This window comes from Talpa europaea (genome assembly GCF_964194135.1).
Source record: "Talpa europaea genome assembly, chromosome: 16".
Taxonomy (NCBI): Eukaryota; Metazoa; Chordata; class Mammalia; order Eulipotyphla; family Talpidae; genus Talpa; species Talpa europaea.
The window spans coordinates 43522180-43546112 of NC_140084.1; the positions used below are offsets into that span (position 1 = coordinate 43522180).

General features: G+C 52.7%; 1 protein-coding gene across 1 annotated transcript; it reads right to left on the reverse strand.

Moving 5' to 3' along the window:
• Positions 1–4135: 4135 nt before the first annotated feature.
• DEDD2 (death effector domain containing 2) lies at positions 4136–19507 on the reverse strand (the record flags this gene model as incomplete). Its single annotated transcript, XM_084258005.1, has 5 exons — positions 19460–19507; positions 18478–18844; positions 16927–17049; positions 12778–12918; positions 4136–4527 (listed from the first exon to the last, which is right to left on the reverse strand). Exons 2-5 carry the CDS (start codon positions 18803–18805, stop codon positions 4136–4138), a joined length of 984 nt encoding a protein of 327 aa, XP_084114131.1. The 5' UTR covers positions 18806–18844; positions 19460–19507.
• Positions 19508–23933: the final 4426 nt, after the last annotated feature.

Consider the following 23933-nt stretch of genomic DNA (forward strand, 5'->3'; position numbering starts at 1 on the left):
GAAAATTGGATCATCTAGGGCCTCCCCAGTGGTGCAAGGGATTAAAGTCTCAGCACTATGAAGTTATCAGCAGCCACTACAGCATGAGTTTGATCTCCAGCCAGGGAGCTGACTCATATGGCACCACAGACCTCTCTTGTCTCGCCCACTGCTCCCCTCAGCAGTGTATTTCAGTTAATACACCTGTTCTGCTCCTCACTCTGTCTCTGGTGAATCCTCTCTCTCTCTCTCTCTCTCTCTCTCACACACACACACACACACACACACACACACACACAGACACCCCCACACAATCCCCTCCCTGCATCTCTGGCCCACACCCCAGCTCTTGTATGCATAAATAAAATCAATCTTTTAAAAAAATTGGATCTTCTAAACTGAATCCAGCTGGCTAATTCTAAATATAAAGTTTTTCACTATAAAAAAAATCAGCAAAACTATTCAATTTAAACAAATGTTTCCTGAGGTCTTCATACATGCTCTTCCATCTCTTTGGAATACCCTTGGCCCATTCTATTCGCCCAAAGACCTCTTACTCCTCATTCAGGAATGAGCAGAAATTAATCAGGAGAAAAGTAAACCGCAATGATATACCACCACACATCCATCCAACTGGCAAAATTAAAGCGTCTGACAATACCAGGTATAGACAGGCCAGTAAGGATTTTTAGATAAGGGGGTTCTCTTGGATTATTTGGGTGGGCTTTAAATACAATGACATATATCCTTATCAACGGTGTGATACACAAACTATTTATAGGGTATTCATAAAAATGAGTCAACTACGAATAAACACCACATGGGAGAATCTCACAAACATGACAATGAACAAAAGAAACCAGACACAACAGAAAACATTGTACGATTCCATTTATATCCAGTTCAGAGAGAAAATTAACTATATAACTGAGTAACATAAAACTAGAATGTAAAGAAAAGCAAGACATTATTACTGTTAAAGCCAGGATGGTGTTCCCAGCTCTTCCCAGGGGAGAAAGGGGGTTGTGATGAGGAAGGAGCACTTAACAGAAGGGTGGCTGGATTCTGGGGTGCTTATAATGCATTTCTTAACTTTGCTTTACACACGATGTTCTACAACTTATTAACGGTACATTTATGCTTTATATTGTTTTCTGAGTTATATTTCACAATTGAAATGTTTCTTGGTAATGACGACGGTGTTAATTTTTAATAGAATTAACAGGAGGCATCCCAATCCACGAAGCCTTCCTGCGTCCCTCCCCCCATGTTCCCTGGGCTCCTCCAAACTCTGCTGCTGGTTCAGCCACTAACTAACCTGGGCTGCGACCCACACTGTCGCAGTCTGGCTCACCCAGCCGCCCAGAGGCGCTCCAGGGCCAGAACCCAGGCTAGCGTCCCTCAGGGCCCAGCAGAGGCCAGCGCAGGGCCTGGTAGGCAGGAGGCCCCAAGCTTGCATGTTACTGCCTTCTCATCAAGGTGTCTGCCAGCATGTGGTGACAGGTGGCTGCTGACCAAATGAGGGGTGCTTGCTACTGCATGGCCACATACCTTTGGTTCTGCCCATCCGCCTACATCCCATTCAGTTAAGTTTCCTAAGGTCTTCCAGAGGGTTGTTCTGCCCGGAACGCCCCCGCTTGTCATGCTGTTGAACTCCTGCTCATCCTTCAGGGGCCAGCCTCAGGCGCCTCTGTGAGACCATGGCCCGCTTCTTCGGGGCTCCTGCGGACCCTTACTTTCCTTAACAGGGTCTTTCCAGGCCCCGGCCCACAGAATATTGCTCGACTTCTGAAGCTTTTTGATGTCCCAGGGTTGTCCTCATGACCTGTGTCTGACATACTCTGGGACTTGAGCTTCTGTCAGTCCGCCCTGGCGCGGGCGCGGGCCCTGGCAAATCCAGGCAAGCTCCACAGCGCATGCGCCCAGGGAGGCGCTGGCGGAGCAAACCTTGCCTACGGGTTCCCATTAACGCCAAATCCTGGAACCCAGTGCGCCTGCGCAGGCTCCAAAGTCCTCAAGGGCAGGCTCCGTCACTTCCGGCAGGCACGTGCTACCGAGGACGGTTCCAAGGCTAAGTGGGGAGCGGAAGAGGCCGAGGCGGACAGGCTCAGGGGGGCATCATGATGAGGCCCCAGGACCTGGGGGTGAGGTGCGTCCCCGGATTTAGCCCAGAAGGTGGGAACCTAGTGGATGCCTGGGCTAGAAGCGGCTCCCACCCTTAAGAACGCTACGCCCCGAGAAGAGAAGGGCCCTAAGTCTTGGAAGATCGTGGCAAGAAAGCCTGCTCCATCTCGCTAAGCAGAGTCCCCAGCTAGAGGGAAGGTGAAAGAGAGAGGAAGCCCCCACCTGTCCCCAAGCGGTGTCCACTAGGGGAGAGCTGCGCTCTGCCTCAGAGCTGCTTCCTCTCCCTCAGGCAAGTCACTTCCCTTCTCAGCCCATTTCCTGTCAAAATGGTGGTAAATGCCTACTTCACGTAAGTTGGCAAAGTATTAAGCCATTCCTGTATGCCCAGCAGACCTAAAGCCCCTCCCAGTGAAAGTAAAGAGACAGTCTGGGGTCACAGCAACTAGTTGGACTTGCTGTCGACTCCTGAACAGACTCAACTAGATTTACTGTTCCATCCCTATACATCTGCATAGGCCAGGGGTCCAGGCCAGGTGCCCAGGTGCGAGCAGTGGTGTCCATTCCCCCAGGACAGGCAGCAGTTGGAATCCTTGCTTACCTCACTCCCAACTCCCTAGCCCTAGTTCCCTTTCCCCTCAGGAAGGAAAAGTCGGTATTAGGTAAGAAATTTGAGTTCCTAAGTGCTTGAACACGAGGTGGGGGAGGCCACTAGCTCAGCTGGAGGCCACTGGGTAACAGAAAATAGGGTTTAGCCTCAGGAGGAAGAGATGAATGTCCAGGTGTGAAGGGTGGGGAACGATGAAGGGCTCCAGGAACAGAACCCTGGCTGCTGCTGTTTTGCTTCCAAACCTTTGGGCTTAATCAGCCTTGCAGGTAGCTGGCCCACCTCACTGAACCAGATAAAGATACTCAACTGCTAAGACATACAGGAACAAAGCATGTGAAGATGGGGTGGGAAGAAGTTATAATTCAAGGCAGTATTCCTCCTTTGACAGGTGAAGAAACTGAAGTCCAGAGAAGAGGGCGAGTTGGGGTAGCAGCTGGCACGTGATGGCCTGGTATCGCGCCCCCCCCCCCCCAAGCCTGCTGGCGGGTCAGGAACTTGGCTTGGTGCTGGGCTCAGGCTCTCATCTGCTCCTTCCACCAGCATATAAACAAAGAGTTCCAGAGCCTTGATGCCCACCAATGCCCCTTCCAGGGCAGTTTTATTGGTGCCATTTGTAAAAGGCCTTCCCCATCAACCCCCAAGGCCTTGCCTTCCCTTTCCAAAAAGGTAGTTGGTTTCTGGTCCTGAGCCCCTTGGCAACAGCAAGCCTTGGTTTGCTGCTACAGCAACAGTTGTAACACTCCGTGTGCAGAGCTCTGGGGGGTAGGAGGTGGCAGAGAGCCAGATCTGTGTGTGGAAGCTGGGCAGAGCCTGGATGGCTACAGAGATGTGTGGGCAAGGTGAGCAGGCCCCCTATGCACCCCAGCTCCATTGCCTATTGGAGTAGCTCCATTGCCTATTGGTGTGCCCCCCAGTGGGGGCAGTAAAATCAGAGATCCTGAGAGAGAAGCCCTTAGGCCAAAGAAGTATGTGGAGCAGGCCAGGGCAGAAGGTGGGGAGATTTCAGAGGGGGTGACGTGTGTGTGTGCATGTGTGTGTGTATGTGTGTGTGTGTGTGTGTGTGTGGACAGAAAAAGATGGGGGTGTGTGCAAGCATGCACACAGCCAGAGTCAGGGATGTGATGTGCAGGAGGCCTCTGGAAGACCCTTGGCCTCCTGAAGCTGAAGGAACACACCTTGGGGTGGGGAGGTTGGGAAGGAAACTCAACTGGAAGTGGTTTAGGCCTCAGAGCCCACATCCTGTGGGAGGGGCTGTCAAGGGGCCAGGCTGTCCAGGGGCCAGGCTGTCCAGGGGCCTGGAGCTCTGGCACAGTCCTCTTAGCTGCTGGAGTGACAGTCCTCAAGGGGCAGAAATGGTCTTCATCCTCCGAAGAGAGAAGGTGGCCCCGAGGCTAGGAGGTGGGGTCAGTCCTGCCACATCCAGGATCAGGAAGCCTCACTTGAGCGCCGGCTCCCCTCTTCCTCCATCAGCAGCAGGCGGCGCCGACCAGCCTCATAGTCTGCCTCGTCCACACTGACCAGCAGGCGGACAGCCTCCCGGCCCACAGCCTCACGCAGGGCTTCAGTCAGGAACACACCCCGCAGGGCCTGGAGCAGGGCGCCACTCAGGTAGTCGCCCCAGAAGGCGTCCAGATAGGAGAGCTCTGAGAACTTGATGTCGCATACCACAGACCCCAGGTCCCTGGAGCGCAGCACCGCGGTGGCCTGCCCAAACACATCCAGCTGCCGGGCCAGTGCCTGGGGCCGACGAGAAGCCACACCCTGCTCCAAAGCGGGCCCATGCTCGCAGTACTCTGCTCGCACCCTGAGCCTGATATCTGTGGAGAAGGAGGGACACATCAGGGAGGGGCCAAGACCCCACACTGCACGGGGGTCCAGGGGGACTGCTGCCCTGCCCCCTCCCTTGGGCCTCTTCCCACAGGCTCCGCCCCGTCTCCCACCCCCACCCTGGGTTGCAATGCACCTGCCCCACATCCTTCCCCTCTGGTAACCACACCCAAGTATGGGTGACACATGGCTTCCCTGTTACCTCCTGACCTGGGACCTCTTCCTCTTCCCTTCATGTGCCCCACTCCATCCTCACCCCCATCCTGGCTGCTCCCCCACCTCTAGGCACCCCTAGCCTGGCTCTGGTCCTGCCTCCTTCAGACTCCACAAGACTTGCTCCCTCTCTTCCTTCAGGTTTCTGCTCAGATATCCCTCACCAATGAGCTAGTGCCCTCCCTGGCCCAAAGTATTCCAAGTTCCCCATACCCTGCACCATCTCTCCCCAAGGCACTTGCACTTTCTAGCCCACTCTATGCTCCCTTACTGTCTTGCTGACCACCTGTCTCCCCCCACCAATGTGAGCTCCCCGAAGGGATTTGTGTCTGCTTTGGTCAATTAATAGCCTGGTGGTACACAGTGGGTGCTCAGTATGTACTTGTGAAAGAACCACTTGAATGGACTAGCCTTTAGGCCTCAAACAATGAAATTCATGTGGGGCCACCCCCCAGTCAGACCCCCAACTGACCAAGCCAGCAGGGCCCACAGACACAGGTGAGAACAGGGCTGGCTCTACCAGGAAGCAGGTGCTCTTTCTACAGAGGCTAAGAGGTGGGTGATAAACCCATAGCTGCTGGGGGCCATTCTGCCACCAAGAGGGAGAGAAAGAAGCTGATACAGGGATGATGATGTAGAAGAATCATTCCTGGGTTCAGTGGCGAGCCCCAGATCACCTGAGTTTTCAGCTACAGTTAATTCTCTTTTTTGCTTAAGCCAGTCTGAGTTGTCATTCACAAGCCTGCCCTCATCCGCCCACATGAGGTGGCATCTCTGCACAGGGGACAGGAAGCATGACTTCTGAGGCTATCCCTGTAAACCTGACCTCGGGCCTATCGTCTCCCTGTGTGACTACTGACTCCCTACCTGTGAAACTGGGCCACTCACAGAACCTCCTCTCCGAGGATCAGCTCTGAGCTGAAATAACTACAGCAGCCAACACTACAGAGCACTGACTATCTGCGAGGTGCCACCCCATGAGCCAGACTCTCTCACAAACTCATTTACTCCATAAATGGCTCTGCTATCTCCCCTAAATTATAGATGAGGAAATGGCAGTAAAGAGAAGTGAAGTGGCCTGCCCAGGGTTGCACAGCCAGGCAGTGGCAGTGCTTGGCAGAGGTCATGGAGCCTCCCAGGCCACAGAGAGCAGCGTTGGGTCACAGGAGTCAATTCTTGTGTCTCAAGCACTAGCTGTGTGACCTGCATCAAGCCACAACCTCTCTGAGCCAGGATTTCTGCCTAAATTAGGAGATAATCCCTGCTGGCCAGGGCTACTAAGAGGACAGAAAAGAGCGATAGCTAGAAAGGACGTGGCTAGCACTGCAGCTCCAAACACAGCAGCCACCAACAGCTCTGATGTGCCAAATGGTTAACCCTGGGGGGTTCTCACAGTATCTGCCCCATGGGGTTGGAGCCATGTGCAACCCATCACCAGATGAGGAAACTGAAGCTCTGGGAGGGGAAGTGGCATGTCCCAGACTCCCTTCACCTTTCGGACTGTGTCAACAACAGAGCAGAAATTAGAAGGCAGGTCACTGCTCCCCCAGGCAACCTTTCCGTACCAACCACTTCCTCCTCCCACCCCAAACCCCAAACCCTTCCTTTTCTGCCTTGAGGGGAACCTCACCCTCTCTGCTGGAGGCCCAGCACACCCTGCCCAGCCTTGGCCCCAGCCTTGACTGCTGCGAGTGTCTGGCCATGCCCTCAATCAGCGGGGGCTGGGCGCAGGGGACCGGGAGGAGCAGCACCTGTCCAAGGCCACACGGGGTGCTCAGTGGCAGAGGCACAGAGCCAGGTGGCGGAGTCCGACAGACCTTGAGGCGAGTCCCGGCTCTGCCACTCTCTAGCTGTGGGGCCTTGGGCATGTGACCTCACCTCTCTGAGCCTCAGTTTCCCCACCTGAAAAACATAAACAAACAAGAGGTCCCTGCTGCATGGTGGGATTATGAGGATCAAATAAGGCAACTCATGAAGCACTTGACCCAGATTACTACGACACAGAAGACACCCAGAAACAGGAACCATGATTCTGACACGCACCTCTCCACCCCCATAGCCCCTAGCCAACTTTGTTCTCTCTAGTCTGAGCCCCTCCCTCATCAACTCCACTCCCCTACCCTGCCCTCCAGTCACAAGGGAAGTTTTCCAGCACAAGCCTTACTCACAAAATGACCTGTCCATCTCCCCTACCCAAGATGCCCCCATCACCCACCAAGGCTGAGATCACAGGACCCCGCATCTTCTCACGTAACCCCCCTCGCAGATCCCTGTCTCCTCAGCACAGGTTGTTACCTGACCTGCAGCATAAACTGTCTATCCATCCAGAGTCCACCCCCAACATGGGGAGGTTCTAGAAGGAGGATAGGGCCAGGTCAGACTCCTGTGTGTCCCCATTCACTTTCACTCAACAGACATTTGCTGAGTGCCAGAAATGCCCCACTGAAAATGGGACCAGAAGATGCCAGCTAGGGAGCGCTTGCCACCTTGGCCCTTGTGTCATCCTCTACAACTGAGGAACCTTTTCACCAGACCACAGTCTGACCTCTGGCGTGGTACACAGGAGGAGAGGATTGGGAGGTCCTACTAGGGGAAGGGAAGACAAGCATGATCTGAGCCACCTCCGCAGCCCTGAGTCACATGTATCACATGCAGTCTCCCGCACAGACTATTTACTGCAAGTTGCACACACCTCACCTCCACAGACTCTTTTAATCGTCCCTGAAACTTAATGGGGCAGTGCTGTTATTCTGTTTGCAGATGGAGAAACTGAGACTCAGATCATGCGTCACCTGCCCAAGGCCACACAGCAAGGAAGTGGCAGGGCTGGAATGACCAACTGAGACGCCTGGCTCCAGAGGCTGAACTCTTAACTACTCCTATCCTGTTTGCTGCCTCTCACCACCACACACATAAATCTATAATTAAAAGACATCCCTACGGCCAGGAGAGAAAATTATAGAGCATGAGTTGTCATTTAGATTGCAATGATCAGAGGACCTCTCCAGGACATGACATTGGAAGTGACAAGTGAAGGAACACAAGTAGGTTGAGACACAGAGAGGGAAGAATGCCATTCCCAGAAGACAGAAGAGTATGTGAAAAAGTCCAGAGGCAGAAAATGAACTTGGGGACTGAGTGCCAGTGTGGGTGGGTCACAGTGTAGGAGGGGGGCACAAGGGGCAACTGGAGGGGCGGGGCCAGGTGTTGACCACGGCACCCCCCCATCCCCACCCCGCATACCTCAGTGGAGGCCACCTCCTTAGAACCAGGCTCAGCTCAGCACCTGCTGTGCAGAGTGACTGAGGAGACAGCATGGCTGGATGTGGGTGAAGGGCTGCTGCCTGGCACATAGCAAACCCTCCAAGTGCAGCAGGAGGATGTGATCTCGGGCGCTGGGTTGACTCCAGCTGTTCTGCAGAAGCAGCCCAGTGTCAGGAACAGGACCCAGGGCAGCTATCAGAAACAGCGAAGTGGCCAGTGCAGAAGGGAAGAGCAGATATGGGTGGACTAGCCCTGGTGTGATGGCCAGGGAGGGGCGGGAAGAGCATCCAGAATAGTCACCTGGCTGGGGGCCAGTTACACGCTTTCCTCTGGCCACAAACACCAAGAACTTGTACATGGTCCCTCCCCATTCCGGAAGCTATAGGGAAATACTCCCAGGCTCTGGGTGGAAGGTGGACTGTGCCTTCCTCAAAAGAAGAGCTACCCTAGCTTCCTGCACTCAGGTGGACCCCAGCACCTCCTAGTTCCCCAACCGCATACCTATTCCATCTCTATTCTGGGACATAATGGGACACAGGAAAATGGGAGAAGCTTCCAGTAGAGGACCAGGGAAAGTAGGAGGGACAGGCCCTGGGTCGGGTGAGCAGATGAACAGCCTCATAGGGCAGTCCCTGGCCTGGATGCTGCTGGGGATCGGAGAAGAACTCTGCTCGGGCTCTCCCCCAGGAGTTCCTGTGCTCCCATGGCACATGGTGGGGAGCAGAGGTTAGCATGCTCAAAGGGAAAGACCCCTGCCCTCAGCTGCCGCACCAGAGCCAGCTCCACCATCCTCTAGACATCCAGTTTCTTCCCCAAGATGCAGCAAGGGTCATATGCCAAATGTAAAGTTCTATTAAACTATCAAACTCAGGCAGTAAGAGGTAGTGACCAGACAGAGAAAGCTAGGCAGCCAAGGCCTGCTCAGCCTGGTGGAAGAAAACGGTACCTTAGGAATCTGACCAAGGCCCTCCAGACACAACCACCAACTTTCAGTAGCACAAACAAGAGGGAGACAACCCTACCACAGGATGCAACCCAAAACTCCCAGCCTATGGAAAACACTCCGAGACACAGATGGTGTGGGAATCCTCTAGATTAGGGGAGATTTAAGAGAACCAAAATTTCTGAGACCACTGGAAATCTGCCCATTGATTAGCTATTTGGTGGTAAGAAATAATTAAATTTTCTGGAGTGATCTCTTTTTTTTTTTAAGAACTCTTGTCTTAAAAGAGAGCAAAAAATCCACAGATGGAACAACAGGACCCCCGGAAATGACTCTAACACAGTATGGTTGATGAAACGCGATCAGTCACGACTTGACAACTGCTGAAGCTAGGTGGCGGGGAGCCAGGGTTCATTATGCCTGTCTATTTGCTTCTGCATCTTTTTCACAGAAAACAGGAGTGGAAAGGGCAAAGCTCATCCTGTCATTCATTCAAATCCTCTGATCACTTTCCAAAAAAAAAAAAAAAAAAAAAAGTCCAACTTGGTCTGTGGCTCACAGGTACTGAAGGTTGGGCCCATCATCTCTCCTCTCCTTACCCCAGTCCCCCTTCCCATCCAGTCTGCCCCCTTCCTCCTCATCGTTTCACCACCACTGGCACTACTCAGCCTTGGCTCCTGCTGGCCCTCTATCTGGAACATTCTTCCACAGTCATCCTCAGGCTTGTTTCCTCTCCTCTGAGAGGCCTTCCTAGATTACCACCCAATCTTACAAACAGGTTGAAATGGCATTTCCATCACTCTCTACCTTCTAGTCTAACATCTAAACTTCTTCTCTCTCTTAGATTGCTCCTGTCACCAGAACGCAAGCTCCACAAGGGCAAGCCCCACACACAGCAAAGTGCTTTGTAAATACACATGGAATAAGCAAATGAAGGGTTTCAGATCGAGATCAGCCTAGCTCTGCTCCTGTCACTCACTAGTGACTTCCCTTCCCCAGCCTGCTTCCTCGTCTGTGCAGTGGGAGATGTCACCCCTACATCAATGGCTATCTGGAGAAGTCAAGGCCAGGCTAGTAGCACCCTCAACACAACACCTGGTGGTGGGTGCTACTGAAAGGGACATAGAAACTCAAAGGTCCTTGTTGCAGTCTGGACCTGGATCCCCAGGTCCCCCTCCTCAGACTCTGGGTACTTGGACTTTAGTCTGGTTCTGTCAGCGAGAGTCAATTCTCACAGCTGTCAGAGGTGAGGAGGAGGCAAGAATGACAAACCTCTTCCTCGATCAGGTCTGGGGGTCTCCTTCCAGCCCTAGGATTAAGCCTAATTCAAGGCAATCCACCCCCACTTTCAGAGGGGAAAGCCAGGTCCTCCTGGGGACAGCCTCACTCCAGCCCCACCCTGCTGGTGAGTCAGCAGTCAGACCTGTTACCCATCCCTCGTCAGACCTCGCCACACCCACACTAGGCTTACCACCTCCCTGCCATGGCCCTGCCCTCAGGGAAGAGACCAGAAGACTCTACTGGCAATAAGACCCATCCCACCCTTAGCTCAGCTGTATCCTAGGAAGGCAGTGACTCCCTCCCTGCCCAGCCAGCCTGGTGTTCTAGTAATTACCACCTGACCTGGGGAAGAGTCCCAGGCACGCGGCCACCCCCTCAAGCCCGTGCTGTCTAAGGACACGAGCCAGCTCTCTTGGTCTGCTCCTGCTGGCAGCACCCAGCACAGGTATGTGCAGCCTCATCTCTAGAGTGGATATGACGCCAACAGCCTAGAAGGCCGCAACGAGCACTAGGGGAGGCAAGCTTGTGTGCTTTGTAGACTAGAGAAGCTTCTGCAGATGGTGGGAAGAAGCACCCCCAGGCATAGGTCTCCTGGGGAATGCAGAGCCACCCCCACCTCCATATTCTTGCCTGCAATTCCACCACCTTCCCTTGCATGAGCACCTCACCACTGATTCCTTCTATGTCCCAGGTTTGCCCAACCCAGCAAAGGAGGTACCAGAGGAGTATATATAGGGTATGTGTGCCCCACCCATGCCTATGTCCTCACCCCGGGACAGCAGAATTTCTCAAAGGCAAGGTCCGAGCATAAGCTTCCACAGCAGAGCCCCCCAACCTGTTTGTAGGTCTAGCGAGCCTGATGTCCAAAATGGTCCATATAATCTCCTTAGTAGGCCACCTCCTCACCTCCTCTACTATGGCTCCACCACCAGATCTCTGCCCTCTCCTCAGGATTGGACTTCACAGCCTCGCCAATAATTTATCTACTTCTACTTTAATTTACTCAACACACACGTGACTAAGCACGTGTAACATGCCCAAAGCAGTTCCTAGCATCTTACAAGTCACATCTACTAACTGATTTCCTAGATGGATAAGAGTTCCTTTAAAAACAGGTATCAGGGCCTCCCCAGCAGCGCAGTGGTTGAGCGCTGGGTTGCGAAGCTGCCCACGGTCTCTGCGGCGCCGGTTCGATCCCCGGCTGCTCCCCGGCCACCAGAGGAGGGTCCCACATGGTGCGCAGACCTCTCCTGCCGCCCGCTGCTCCCCTCAGCAGTGTACTTCGGTCCTTCTGCCTGCTCTGCTCCCCGCTCTGGCTCTGGTGAATTCTCTCACCCTCCCGCGCTTCTGACTGTACCCAGTGCATGTATAAACAAAACCAAACAAATGAACAAATAAATAAATAAATAAAACATGCCTCTATTAAAAAAAAAATAAAAATAAAAAATAAAAACAGGTATCAGATCACCTCACTCCCCTGCTTCCAACCTGTTGATAGCGCTTGCTGCATGGAATGAAATTCAAACTCCCATCCAAGCCCATTGCTCAGCCCTACCCAGTTTCTCCATCTGCTCTCCAACCTCCCTTAGCAGCACTTATTATCCAAGTCAAGTTTCACTGTCACTCATATGTCTCCCTAACTAGATGTTTACCTCCGCAAAGGCAGGTACTCTCCCCAAGCACACCATACAGTAACAAATGTGTAGCATGGACCCTAGGCCAGTTGCTCCCAGTGTATTACATGGGTTCATTCATTTTTTTCTCTTAACAACCCTAATTGGAAGTATCAGTGCCAGCTTCATTTTATAGATATAGAAACTGAGGCACAGAGGGTTCGTTCACCTGAGGCACAGGAGTTCGGTCACCTGCCCAAGATCAGAAAACTTAACTACCAGGGCTATGATATGAATCTAACTCAAGAAGCCTGTCTCAAGATCCTTGTTTTTACCCCTGCATTATTCAACCAACACAGACATAACCATTCTTGACTAAGTAAACGCCAGTAAATGTTTGCTGAGTAAAGAAACGAAACTGGGGACAAGAAGTTGTCAGGGGGCCTCCCCGGTGGTGCAGCAGATGGAGCACTTGTGAAGCTGTCCACAGCCTCTGCAGCGTGGGTTTGATTCCCGGCCGGCCAAGGAGCTACCCATATGGCGTGGCAGACCTCCTCTGCCTTGCCCGCTGCTCCCCTCAGCAGTGCTTTCGGTTCGTCTGCCTGTTCTGCTCCCCACTGTGTCTCTGGTGAACCCTCTCACCGTCCCGTGATCCTGGCCTGTACCCCAGCTCTTGAATAAATAAATAAATCTTTAAAAAAAAAGTTGTCAGGGAAGGCTTCCTGGAGGAGGTGGCACATGACAACAATGGGCGAGAAATAGACCAGACAGGACAAGGATTCCACTGTGTTGTACAGATGGCTGAGAGCACAGCCTACCCGCTAGGCATGCCACACCCCTGGTGAGTGTCAGTGTCTTCCACCCTCTGGCTCTGCAGCCTGCTATGGGCACTGTTAAGGCATTTCCCAGAGCCCACAGACACCTACCACAGGTCACTTTGCCTTCTGATGGGGACCTGGCCGGTTCCTGCTGCTGCTGGGAGGCAGCTGGGGCCCCTCTACGCCGCCGTCTGGCGCCACCACTGGGCCGGCCCCGACACCGCCGTTGCCGCTTGGTGGGTGGGGAACCTGGGAAGAGAAAGATGGACCAGGATGACAAACAAAACACTAAGGTGGGTGCCCTGTGAAGAACTTGAGCTTAGCCTTCGTGCCATGAGATGCTGGGTGAGCCCCTCGGCTGGGCCTGTCCCTAAGGTGGGGGCTCCTACCTAGCATGATCTAAAAGGGCAGAGGGGCACACCTTACTTACCCAGGTGTGACCCTAGAGAAAATCCTGCCCCAGGAGACAAACATGACAACACCCACTGGGGCACTGCTTATAGTTTATAACCTATTGTTTACAGTTTATAATCTGTAAACTAGAAAACAATGAAAATGTCTACGAAGAAGTATATAGAGTCACTTACAAGACATTGATTGTGGAAATAAAACAAGGTGCAAAATAAGTGTGTACAAACTGCCACATTTTGAATAAGGGAAAATAACAATATATACATATTTGATACTTTTCCAAGATGACACACTGTAAGGAAAAGGTGGAAAGGAATGAAATTAATTACCTGTTCACTGGGGTGGGGAGAACAGTAGAAATAATATTTCTATAAATACTTACATACTTTAGTTCTCATTTTTTGAGTCATGTAATTGTTTTAGAAATTAAAGAAATAAAAAAGAAACAAAAGAAACCATAAAATTAAACAAACGGGGGCCTCCTCGATGGTGTAGTGGGTTGAGCGCCACTGTGAAGCTATCCGCAGCTGCTGCAGCACAGGTTCAATTCCCGGCCAGCCAGGAAGATTTCCACATGGCACAGTAGGCCTCTCCTGTCTTGCCTGCTGCTCCCCTCAGCAGTGCTTGTTCTGCTCCCTGCTCTGTCTCTGGTGAATCCTCTCACCCTCCTATGCCTCTGACCTGTATCCCAGTTCTTGTATAAACAATAAATCAATCTTAAAAAAAAAAATAAACAAACAGAAACAAGTGAACCTAACTCTATATATAATTGGTAACATGAACACTAGGTGAAAAAAAAAAAAATTACTTCAAGTAATTGGAAGAACACCCTGGCTAAATTCTCTGTAGGACTGACTCAGAGGACAAGAATCACCACAAATAAATCTTACATTTCATTCAACAGACACAGTCAGTGGTGGCAGTGAACTGTGCTGAAACTACTATATTATAGCAGTAAGTCCATATCTCAGTGTTATTAAGAATCAGGATTTTCGGGGCGTCCCCGGTGGCACTGTGGGTTGAGGGCCGCACCGTGAAGCTGTCCGCAGCCTCTGCAGCACAGGTTCGACTCCTGGCTGGCCAGGGAGAAACCCACATGGCATGGCAGACCTCTCCTGCCTCGCCTGCTGCTCCCCTCAGCAGTGTCTTCAGTCTGTCTGCCTGCTCTGCTCCCCGCTCTGGCTCTGCTGAATTCTCTCACCCTTCTGTGCCTCTGATCTGTACCCCAGTTCTTGCATAAATAAATAAAAATCTTAAAAAAAAAAAAAAAATCAGGATTTTCAGTGGAAGAGGAAAAAAAAAATCCTTGCAATTTTGAATTCATAATACTAAAAAGAACTTTTTTTTTAAGATTTATTTTTATTTGGGCCTCCCCGGTGGCGCAGCGGTTGAGCACTGGGTTGCGAAGCTGCCCGCGGCCTCTGCAACGCCGGTTCAATTCCCGGCTGCTCCCCGGCCACCGGAGGAGGGTCCCACATGGCGCGCAGGCCTCTCCTGCCGCCCGCTGCTCCCCTCAGCAGTGTACTTCGGTCCTTCTGCCTGCTCTGCTCCCCGCTCTGGCTCTGGTGAATTCTCTCACCCTCCCGCGCTTCTGACTGTACCCAGTGCTTGTATAAATAAATAAAAATAAATCTTTAAAAAAAAAAGATTTATTTTTATTTATTTATGCATACAAGAACAGGGGTAGGCCAAAGGAGGGGTGGTGAAGGATTCACCAGAGACAGAGTGGGGAGCAGAATAGGCGGAACCATTGAAATACACTGCTGAGGGAAGCACCGGGCAAGACAGGAGAGGTCTGCTGTACCATGTGGGTCAGTTCCCTGGCTGGGGATCAAACTCATGCTGCCATGGCTGCTGATAGCTTGATAACACTGAGGCTTGCACCTTGCGCCACCAGGAAGGCCCCAACAAGAACTTTTTTTTTAAAGTGATTTATTTATTTATACAAGAATCGGGGTACAGGCCAGATATGCAGGAGGGTAAGAGGATTCACTGCCTGTTCTGTTCCCCACTCTGTCTCTGGTGAATCCTCTCACCCTGCCTGTACCACCTTTGGCCTGCACCCCAGCTCTTGTATGCATAAATAAATAAATCTTTAAAAAAAAAAGATGCTAATATAAGTAGAAAATTTTCAGAAGCTTGCTATTTTATAAATGCCACTGTAATAACTGATTCAAGCAGGATCACCAATGGATGCCAGGCCCACTGAGGATGCTGATGGGGAACAGGGCGTGCTAATGTGTTATTCCATAGATTGTTTATTAACCATAAAGGGACAAAAAACATTCCTTTACAACAGGCGAATATTGCAGACATACCCCCTCACAACAGGAAAGCAGGACCTCACACCTCCCAATAGGCCCCAACATGGAGCACACACAGTGTCAACCAAGGATCAAGGCTCCCACAAACGTGCAGCCTGAATCTAACCAAGTCTCCAGATGTAGGTCCACTTCATAGGAAACATACAGGTCAGAGGGGCAAGTTAAATGACCCATCAGTAAATAATCAGATAGACCAGAAACAATCTGGATAGTCTACAGAACCAGTGGACTGGAAAGGTCAATACCTCAAAGTCATGGATAAAAGCTCAATACACTGCAACTCACATTTGAGTAGATCCTGAGTGGACACAATCATGGGGAGATTTGAAAACAGACCATTAGGCTATCAGACGATTAGAATTTTGCAGGCAAGACAATGACCCCAGTGTAGGAGAACCTCCTTATTCTCAGGAGAGGCCTGTGATTTAGAAGCAAAGTGTCTTGGTGCCTATCATTTACATTCAAAGAGTTCCACAAAAAATCCAGAATTACTGGGCCTCCCCGGTGGCGCAGCGGTTGAGCGCTGGGTTGCGAAGCTGCCTGCAGCCTCTGCAGCACCGGTTCGATCCCCGGCTGCTCCCCAGCCACCGGAGGAGGGTCTCACATGGTGCGCAGACCTCTCCTGCTGCCCGCTGCTCCCCTCAGCAGTGTACTTCGGTCCTTCTGCCTGCTCTGCTCCCCTCTCTGGCTCTGGTGAATTCTCTCACCCTCCCGCGCTTCTGACTGTACCCAGTGCTTGTATGTATAAGCAAACAAACAAACAAATAAATATTTAAAAAAAAAATCCAGAATTACATATATACAAAAATATTAAGTGGCAAGGGGCCTCCCTGGTGATGCAAGGGGTTAAGTCAGCACTACAATGCTATCAGCAGCCACTGCAGCAGGAATTCGATCCCTGGCCAGGGAGCTGCTCCACATGGTGAAGTGGCCCTCTCCTGTCTCGCCCACTGCTCCCCTTTGCAGTGTATTTCAGTCAGTCCGCCTGTTCTGCTCCCCACTCTGTCTCTGGTGAATTCTCTCATCCCCCACACCTCTGGCCTTATGTGCATAAACAAATAAAAAAAATTAAGTGGCAAAATGTTAAAGTTACTGAATCTAGGTGGGAGATTTGAACAGTTTAATACTGTTGTGCTAAACTTGTATTTCTCCATATATTTGAAATTATGTTTGAATAATGAAAGGAGACTGGATATATTACTCAACATGAAAATTAAAGAACTCAAAGACACTCAACATGATTAAAACCAGAAACACAGAAACATACCCAGCAAAAACCTATTCATGTGAAGTATAATACCCATAATGTGATGCCATTTAGAGAAAGCATATAACCACAAGAAACAAATCTGTATGTTGATTCTGGACACTTACTTGTGTAGTAACAATAAATACACAGACACCCACAAAGCAAAAACAAAAAAGAATGATCCCTTCTTTGATGGGCCAGGGTAGGGAAGGCCCATCAGTATTCAGAAGGAAGAGACAACCACTGCCCTCATGCGCACCCAGCTGGGCTCACCTGTCTCCCACTGACCCTGCTGAGCATTTGAAGAACTGCTTGACTGGCGGCGGCGACGGCAGCTGCCCTCTGTTCTCTTTGCAGAAGAGCTGGAGGTGCCATAGCTATAGCGTTCTGGTGACACTGCAGGGGAATAAAGGTATTCACATTCCCTGGTTCCTCTCAGGTGCAGCCCTCAATCCCCCAAGAAAAACAACTGCCCCCCCCCCCCGGTGCCCAAGGTCGAGCCCAGATACCCACTCCCTCTCAAATACTCCTGCCCAGCAGGTGCTCAGTGGGCCCCCACAACCCATCTCCAGCGATTCAACTGTCAAGGGTTTATTCTGTAAGTGCCGTCATGGCCGGGATCCCTGTAATGCTGCCCATCAACTGCCCCCGGCAATCCCTGAGCCCCCAAGGAGTAAGCAGACCTTTCTGTAAGTTCCCCAAATCTTCTCTTCCAGGATATATTTTTCCAAAATGCCACCACCACTTCTTCCCTAGTGCTGCCCTTTTCCTGCCCTTCCCATGGGCTTACTTGGGCAGGGCAAGGGCATAAGCCTGTTCCCCAGAATAGCCACTCCATCTCCAGTAACCCAGCCAAGTGCTGGAAAGCTCAAGGCCTAGGCACTCTGGGGTGCCTGCGCAGGCAACACTCCCAGCTCCTCACCTTCTCAGGACTGCCGTCCTCCAGGAGTACTTCCACACAAGGACTAAGGGCAGCAAGTCTGGAGACAAACCAGCTGGGTTTGAAACCTGGCTCCCACACTTCAAACTGTATTATCTGCAGGCACGTGTGATGTGGCTTCTCGCCTACCTCTCTGCCCTTGCTGGGGTCCCCTTTACTCCAGCCACCCTGCTGCTGAAGGAGCCAAACTCATTCCTGCCCCAGGCCTTTCTTCTGCCTGTAATTTTCTCTGCGATCTATGTCCCGGAGCAGGGCTGACTCAGTTCAAATATTACCTCCTCAGAAAGGTTTCAATTGGCTACCTAATCTAAAGGGGTCTCTCTCTCTCTCCCCCGTTCCATTACTTAGTTTTAATCTTTTTATAACCATATCTAAAAATAAGCTATTTATCTGTTTTACAGATTACTCTCCACAACAAGCGTCATGGAATAAATACCCTGTCATTGCCATCACCTGGTAAGGCCTGGGCCCAGCACACAGGATTCAGTTCTTATGTGTAGGCAAGTAGCTTAACTTCTGAGCCTGCTGATTTCCCCTTTCAATGAGGACAGAAAAAGGACTTCCTCCTGAGATTACTGGGAGGCGATCAGGTGATAGTTCATATGAAGGGCTTACCGCTGTGCCTGACATGCAATAAGCCCTCCATAAACCGTGGCTACCCCCATCATTATTCATGTGGCCAGCTGTCACAAGTTCACCCCTCCCAAAGCCATGCCTGCTCCCACTTGTCTTTCTCATTGATACTCTGGGAGGAGCGGGGAGTGGGAAGGGACAGAGGTTGTCTGATGAGGCACAGTCGGCTCCGGGCACCATGGGGGGAGGGGCCGGAGTGGGAGCCAGGCCCTCTTCCTCCCGGAAGTCGGTCACCCTCCCCTCCACCATACCTGGCCGGCGCCGCTTGCGCGCCAGGTGCGGTAGCAAATCGTGGCGGGCTAGGACGCGCAGGAGTTGCCCCAGCAGCCGCAGGTTGCTCTCGTCGCACTGCCCACGGCGCTCCAGCTCCAGCAGTAATTCCAGGCCGCTGCGGGCGCCACCCAGGCCGCCGGGGGCGCCGGGAGCCTCGTCCAGCAGGAAGGCCAGCAGCTCCAGTTCACATTCAGTCAGCTGCCCGCCCACCACCTCGAACATACGGTGAAGCGACAGCATCCCGTAGTAGTCCAGGCACTCATCCTCCTCCCAGCTTGGGGCCGGGGTCGGCCCGGACAGCGCCATACCCGGGGGAGGGGGGCGGAACAAGCTCAGAACCAAGGCCTAGAACCCACACAGCAGGGAAGGGACAGTGGTCAGCGACGCGGGGACCCGGACTTCACCCCCGCCAGTGCGCCTCCCCGGCCCTGGCCCGCCCGGCCCGGTCCCTCTCACATGCTAACCCCGCAGGGCCCCCCCTTTCCCCGGAAGGGAATGGTATCGCCCGAGGTCCCCTAGTAACAAGTCGAGACGCCAGACCCCGCTCGTCCGCGGACCAGCCGGGCCGGCAGAGCGCGAAAGCCCCTCCCCAGGTGGCAAGTTACCAGCCAGCCTCGCGACCCGACCCGCCGATTCGGTCCGAGCAAGCCCAGGGGCCCATCCCGGGGCGCCCTGCCAACTGCCCTTTGACTCCGGGTAGCGCTGCCCGGACGTGCCCCTTGGCTCTCTGCCCAGTGGTACTGCTCGATCACAGCCCCACAGCCCCGGGGAGGTGGTACCGTCAGAAAGTGACCCTCTGCCCCCTACAAGTGGGACCGGCCAAGCCCTTTCGCTCTACACAGGTGGTACCGTCCGAACCCGACCCCCTCGCTCCGTAAGGGCGGCACCGCCATCTCCCCAGCGCCCCGGAGGGCCCGTCCCCCCGCCACCAAGCGCCTTTAGGCCTCTCTGGGTCCTTACCGGATTTCGGCGTCCGAGGACTCCTGGGCGACGGCCGCAGCCACTTGTTTTGGATCTTTCTGGCACCTTCTCTATTATTACGCCTGCGTCACCTCGCCCCTCCTCCTCCTCCCAACTCGCGCAGGTGCGACCGCCACGCCCCTTCGGCGCAAGCGCAGAGAGAGACCTCCAAGCCCCGCCCCGCCCGGCCCCCACCCCCAACCCCGCGTCGAGGCCCGCCTTTCCTGCGCCTGCGCAGAGCGCGTGTGGCGCCGCGCCTGGGCAGGGCCTGGTACCCGGTGCTGGGTTGATTCTGCCCGACGGTGACTCAAGCCGCCTGTTGCCCCACGTCACGTCCTGGTGGAACTATTCATTTCATAGAGTACAACCTCTTCTAATCACGACCTAAACGCCCACGTTACCACCGCCCCCAGCTGCCCATGGCATGGGACCACAAGCACAACCTTACCGGCTCCCAGAAGCCTCCTGGCCCCTTATAGTCGGGACTTGGGCGCCCCTCTATTCAATTGCCCCTTACTCCTAATGGCAACCTGGAATCTACATCCCAACTGGAAATCCCCCCATCCAGAAGAAACTCCCTATAAGTTACCTACCCTGATGAAAACCAGGAGTCCCCACCTCAAGTTGGAACTTGGTATTTCCTTCCTGATTGCAATAGACCCTTTTATGCCAGTTGTGCAATTCCTGATGGTATCTATCATAATCCTCCCCATTACAGACATACATGTGCACATACACCCAGTCTCCAAGTGTCACCCCCATAATCCCTCCCAATCTGTCTTCCAAGATCAGGAAGCCCCCTAATGCCCTTTTGAATCTGCACCTATGAGTTTCACGCTGGAAAAAGTGGATTTTCACAAGGAGAGTTGGTTTCTAGGCTGTGGTGCCTGAGCATCCTCTTCTCAGGACCTCTGGCATGGTGTCCACTCCGCCCCCACACTTACGTGATTCAAGGTCAGGGCATGCACATGCCACTAGACAGTTCCCCTCCCCGACCCGACCGGTTTCCATCCTTGGATTTATCTCCCCTTGGGAGGCAGGAGACCAGGTTCCTGCTTGGCACTGGCTCAGCACCAACTCTGCTTGGGCTGCAGCAGTGCCCTCAGAAGAGGCCCTCCCTCTGTCTGGGCCCATTTCCCCAACAGGAAACAGAGGACAATTGTCACCAACTGAAACCCAGTCCTGGACCGGACACACAGTAGGCGCCCAATAAGTAAGTGAACATCATTAAGTCAATGAAAGACAGGGAGGAAAGGGAAAACAATTCTACAAACTGGAAAGAACCATGTCCCTATCAGCTGGGTTAGAGTGAGCACCCACAATGTAACAGGTCCTATTGTAAAACAGGGTGGTCCCCAGGAAAGGGGTAGGTTCCAGGTTTCCTGCCCCACCAAAGGGAGGGTGGAGCTGAGCAGAGAGAGAAGAAGCTGCAGAGGAGACTGAGGAAGGAAGGAAACAGGATGGAGAGCCACAAGGAGACCTGGAGGAGGCACATGAAGAAACTGCGCTTGCCTGTTGGTTGTGGACTGGTTGACACAGATGTGGGTGAGAGACCCGTGGGGAGATGACAATGGCAGTTTTTGTCTTGATTTTGCTCTTTTCCTTCCAGACTTGTCTGGTTGTTTCCAATCCTTTTCTGTGGGGTCCCACTAGAAGATGCTTGAGACTTGTGGCAGGCTTTGGGCCTTGCTCTGGGCCAATCCCATTTGGATGGACTTTTACCCACGAGGAGATGGGTAACTTTGGGTGCTTGATTTAGAAACTGTATTCTTTGTCTTTCCTGTATTGTTTACTAATTGCATTAAAGTTCCTTTTTATTAAAGTCTCATGTTTTGTGTTGATGCGGCGGATGGCAGAACCTGTTCAGAGAAGGCAGGTTTGTGGGGTCTGGGGTGCCCCTCTCCATGCCCTGTAACACTGTGTTGAGCGCTTTTACATGTGAGATTTCATTCGAACAGCCTTTTAGGTGGATGTGAATTAAGTCCATTTCACACAGGGGTAAAACTGAGGCCCGGGAAGGGAAATATCCCAAGTGGCTCCTAGCTCTAAAATATGCTCTCTTCGGCTATGAAATGACACCTCTGTCAAGATCTCCCAGGGCCCAGTCCCCGCGCTAGTCCTCGTGTTCCAGGAATGCCCACTTGCCCCTACTTTCCGACTCTCGGCGGGGAACAGGAGAACTGCGCAGGCGCCTTTTCGAGTCCCGGGCCCCGCCCACAGGGCACAAATGTGTGCGTGGAGAAACTCGCCGAGCCCCGCCTGACCGTCAACACGCAGGCGCAAGAGCGCGTGCCCTCCGCCGCCGGCGCTGATTGGTCGTCACGGGTAAGGGTGCCGCCCAATGGGAGGCGTGGATAGTGAGGGGTCCCGCACGCCTGGAGCAGAGGGTCCGTGTCAAGAGCGGCGGGGGCTGCAGCAGGCAAGAGAGACTGGTGAGGGCGCCGCGGGGCGGGCGGGGGAAGAGAGCATTGGGCGTGCGGAGAGGGCGGAGGGAGAACGAAGGGGTCCGCGGGAGTCGGAGAGCTTGGGGCCTGCGCCAGGGCGGGAGCGGTGCGGAGTGCACAGAGCGCTTCTCCCTAGGTGCCCCTGAGCATTGATCGCGCCCTGAGGGATGGAGGACCCTGTGCTTGGGCTCGCTGCCCCTCTGCACACGCACGCACACCCCTTGCCGGGAGCGCGCGAGAGGCTGAGGAGTTTATCCGTCCGGTCGGAGAAAGGGGGAGGTGTAGCGGGAAAGTTAAACTCACAGGCCTCTGGTGGGTTCTTTCCTGGAAGAACTATTTATCTACTGTATAAAAAGTCCCTCTCCCGCCCCCAAGCGTTCACAGTCCAAGATGGGGAAGGAGACACTACAGGTCTCTTGCACGACCTTCTCGAGGGATATTTACTGTGTGCCCATTTTGTGTAAGCCCTTCCACCAGGCCTGGGGCCTCGCCCTAGGGGGAGTTCTCTGGAATGAGACAGTACACAGCATAAACTTGAACTCTCAGGCCACTCCATGGTTCACTACTGCCAGGAAGATCCTGGCTGTTGCTTGGCAGCTCTAAACTTAGGGAATAGAAATAAGGAGTTAAGGCAAGTTTAGCCCCTGGACTTTTAGTAAATCATTTACTCAAGGAGTATTTATTGGGCACCAGTTGAAAGCAGGACTCTGTGCTGGACTTTTATTGTGGGAATTCAGGGTCTAATGGGAGAGTTAATCTGGTGGGAGAGGTGGAGTGTATACAAGAAAGGGTGAAACTCAGGCCTCATTTCCTGGAGGGACCACTCTTCATTCCCTAGGTATCTACAGAGGGCCTCCCGTGTGCTCAGAAGTGTTCTTGGCAGTGGGACTGCATCTGCGATGAACAAACTAAAATCCCTGCCTTGTGGGAGCTTGACATGAACAACTTTTGTGTGCAAGGCTGTAAGCTGCACTCCTCCTACCCTTGGGCACTAACAGCTGAGTTAAAGAAGAAGTGGGGAAGGTAGGGGTTGGAGTCCAAGAATTAGCTCCTAGGTTTTCTGGGGAGGCAGTCAACTGCTGAAGGTACTCTGTGCCCTTGCTGTGTGAAGGGTCCTGGGTTGGGTTGAACTGGAAATGTGGAACTGGAAATGGGGCCCACAGAGGGAAGTTCAAAAGTGGAAATCTCTGTGCCTGGTCTGTGGTTTTGTTGGTGACAGCAGCCACTACAATGAATCAGTCAGACCCTCTGCCAGAAAACTCAGTCCATTGAGGGGCCCAGAGACTCCATGGCTCATGATATTTGCAGTGATGAAGGTGACACCGGAGACCATAGGAACCCCAGGGAGGGAGGAAGTGGCCACCACCCTAAGGATATAGAGGGTGTCAGAAAAAGCTTGGCAAAGGATGCTGGGTAGGCATTTGCTAGGCAAGAAGAGGAGAGAGCTTTCTTAGCAGAAGGAATAACAGCATCAAAGACTTAGGATCTAAAAGCAACATTTCTGGAGAACTTCAGGTAATTGTCATATCTAGTCTTTATCAAGCCCCAGAGTCTCCATGGCCAGAACTACTTTTAGCCTCAATTCACAGATGAGAAAACAGTCTCAGAGAGAGGAAGTAAGAAGTGGAGCTCAGATTCAAGCCCCTCTGCTTTGCTGCAGCTCTGTGTGTCTATGTAGAAGAAAATGCTGTACAGGCAGAGGCCGTGAGACCCGAAATCACGTTATGCTCATAGAAAGGTTATGTCTGGCCCTCTGGGGAAGGAAGGCAGCATCAGAGGACAAACGGGGGGCTCTTCTTAGTTTGTCTGTCCTGCAGAAGCCCAGGTGCCAGCAGGAGGCATGTGTCACATTCGAAATCGGGGACTCACCAAGGACTGAGGTATAAACACTGGACCCTGACTTGCTGGTTGACAGTAGCTAGTGAGTGATGGGATAGGCACAGGGACTCCTGAGACACCTCCCCTCCTTTTGGGTTCTTACGGTCTCATCAGCCTGGCCCTTTTTTCTCTAGGGACTGCCCTCCCAGACA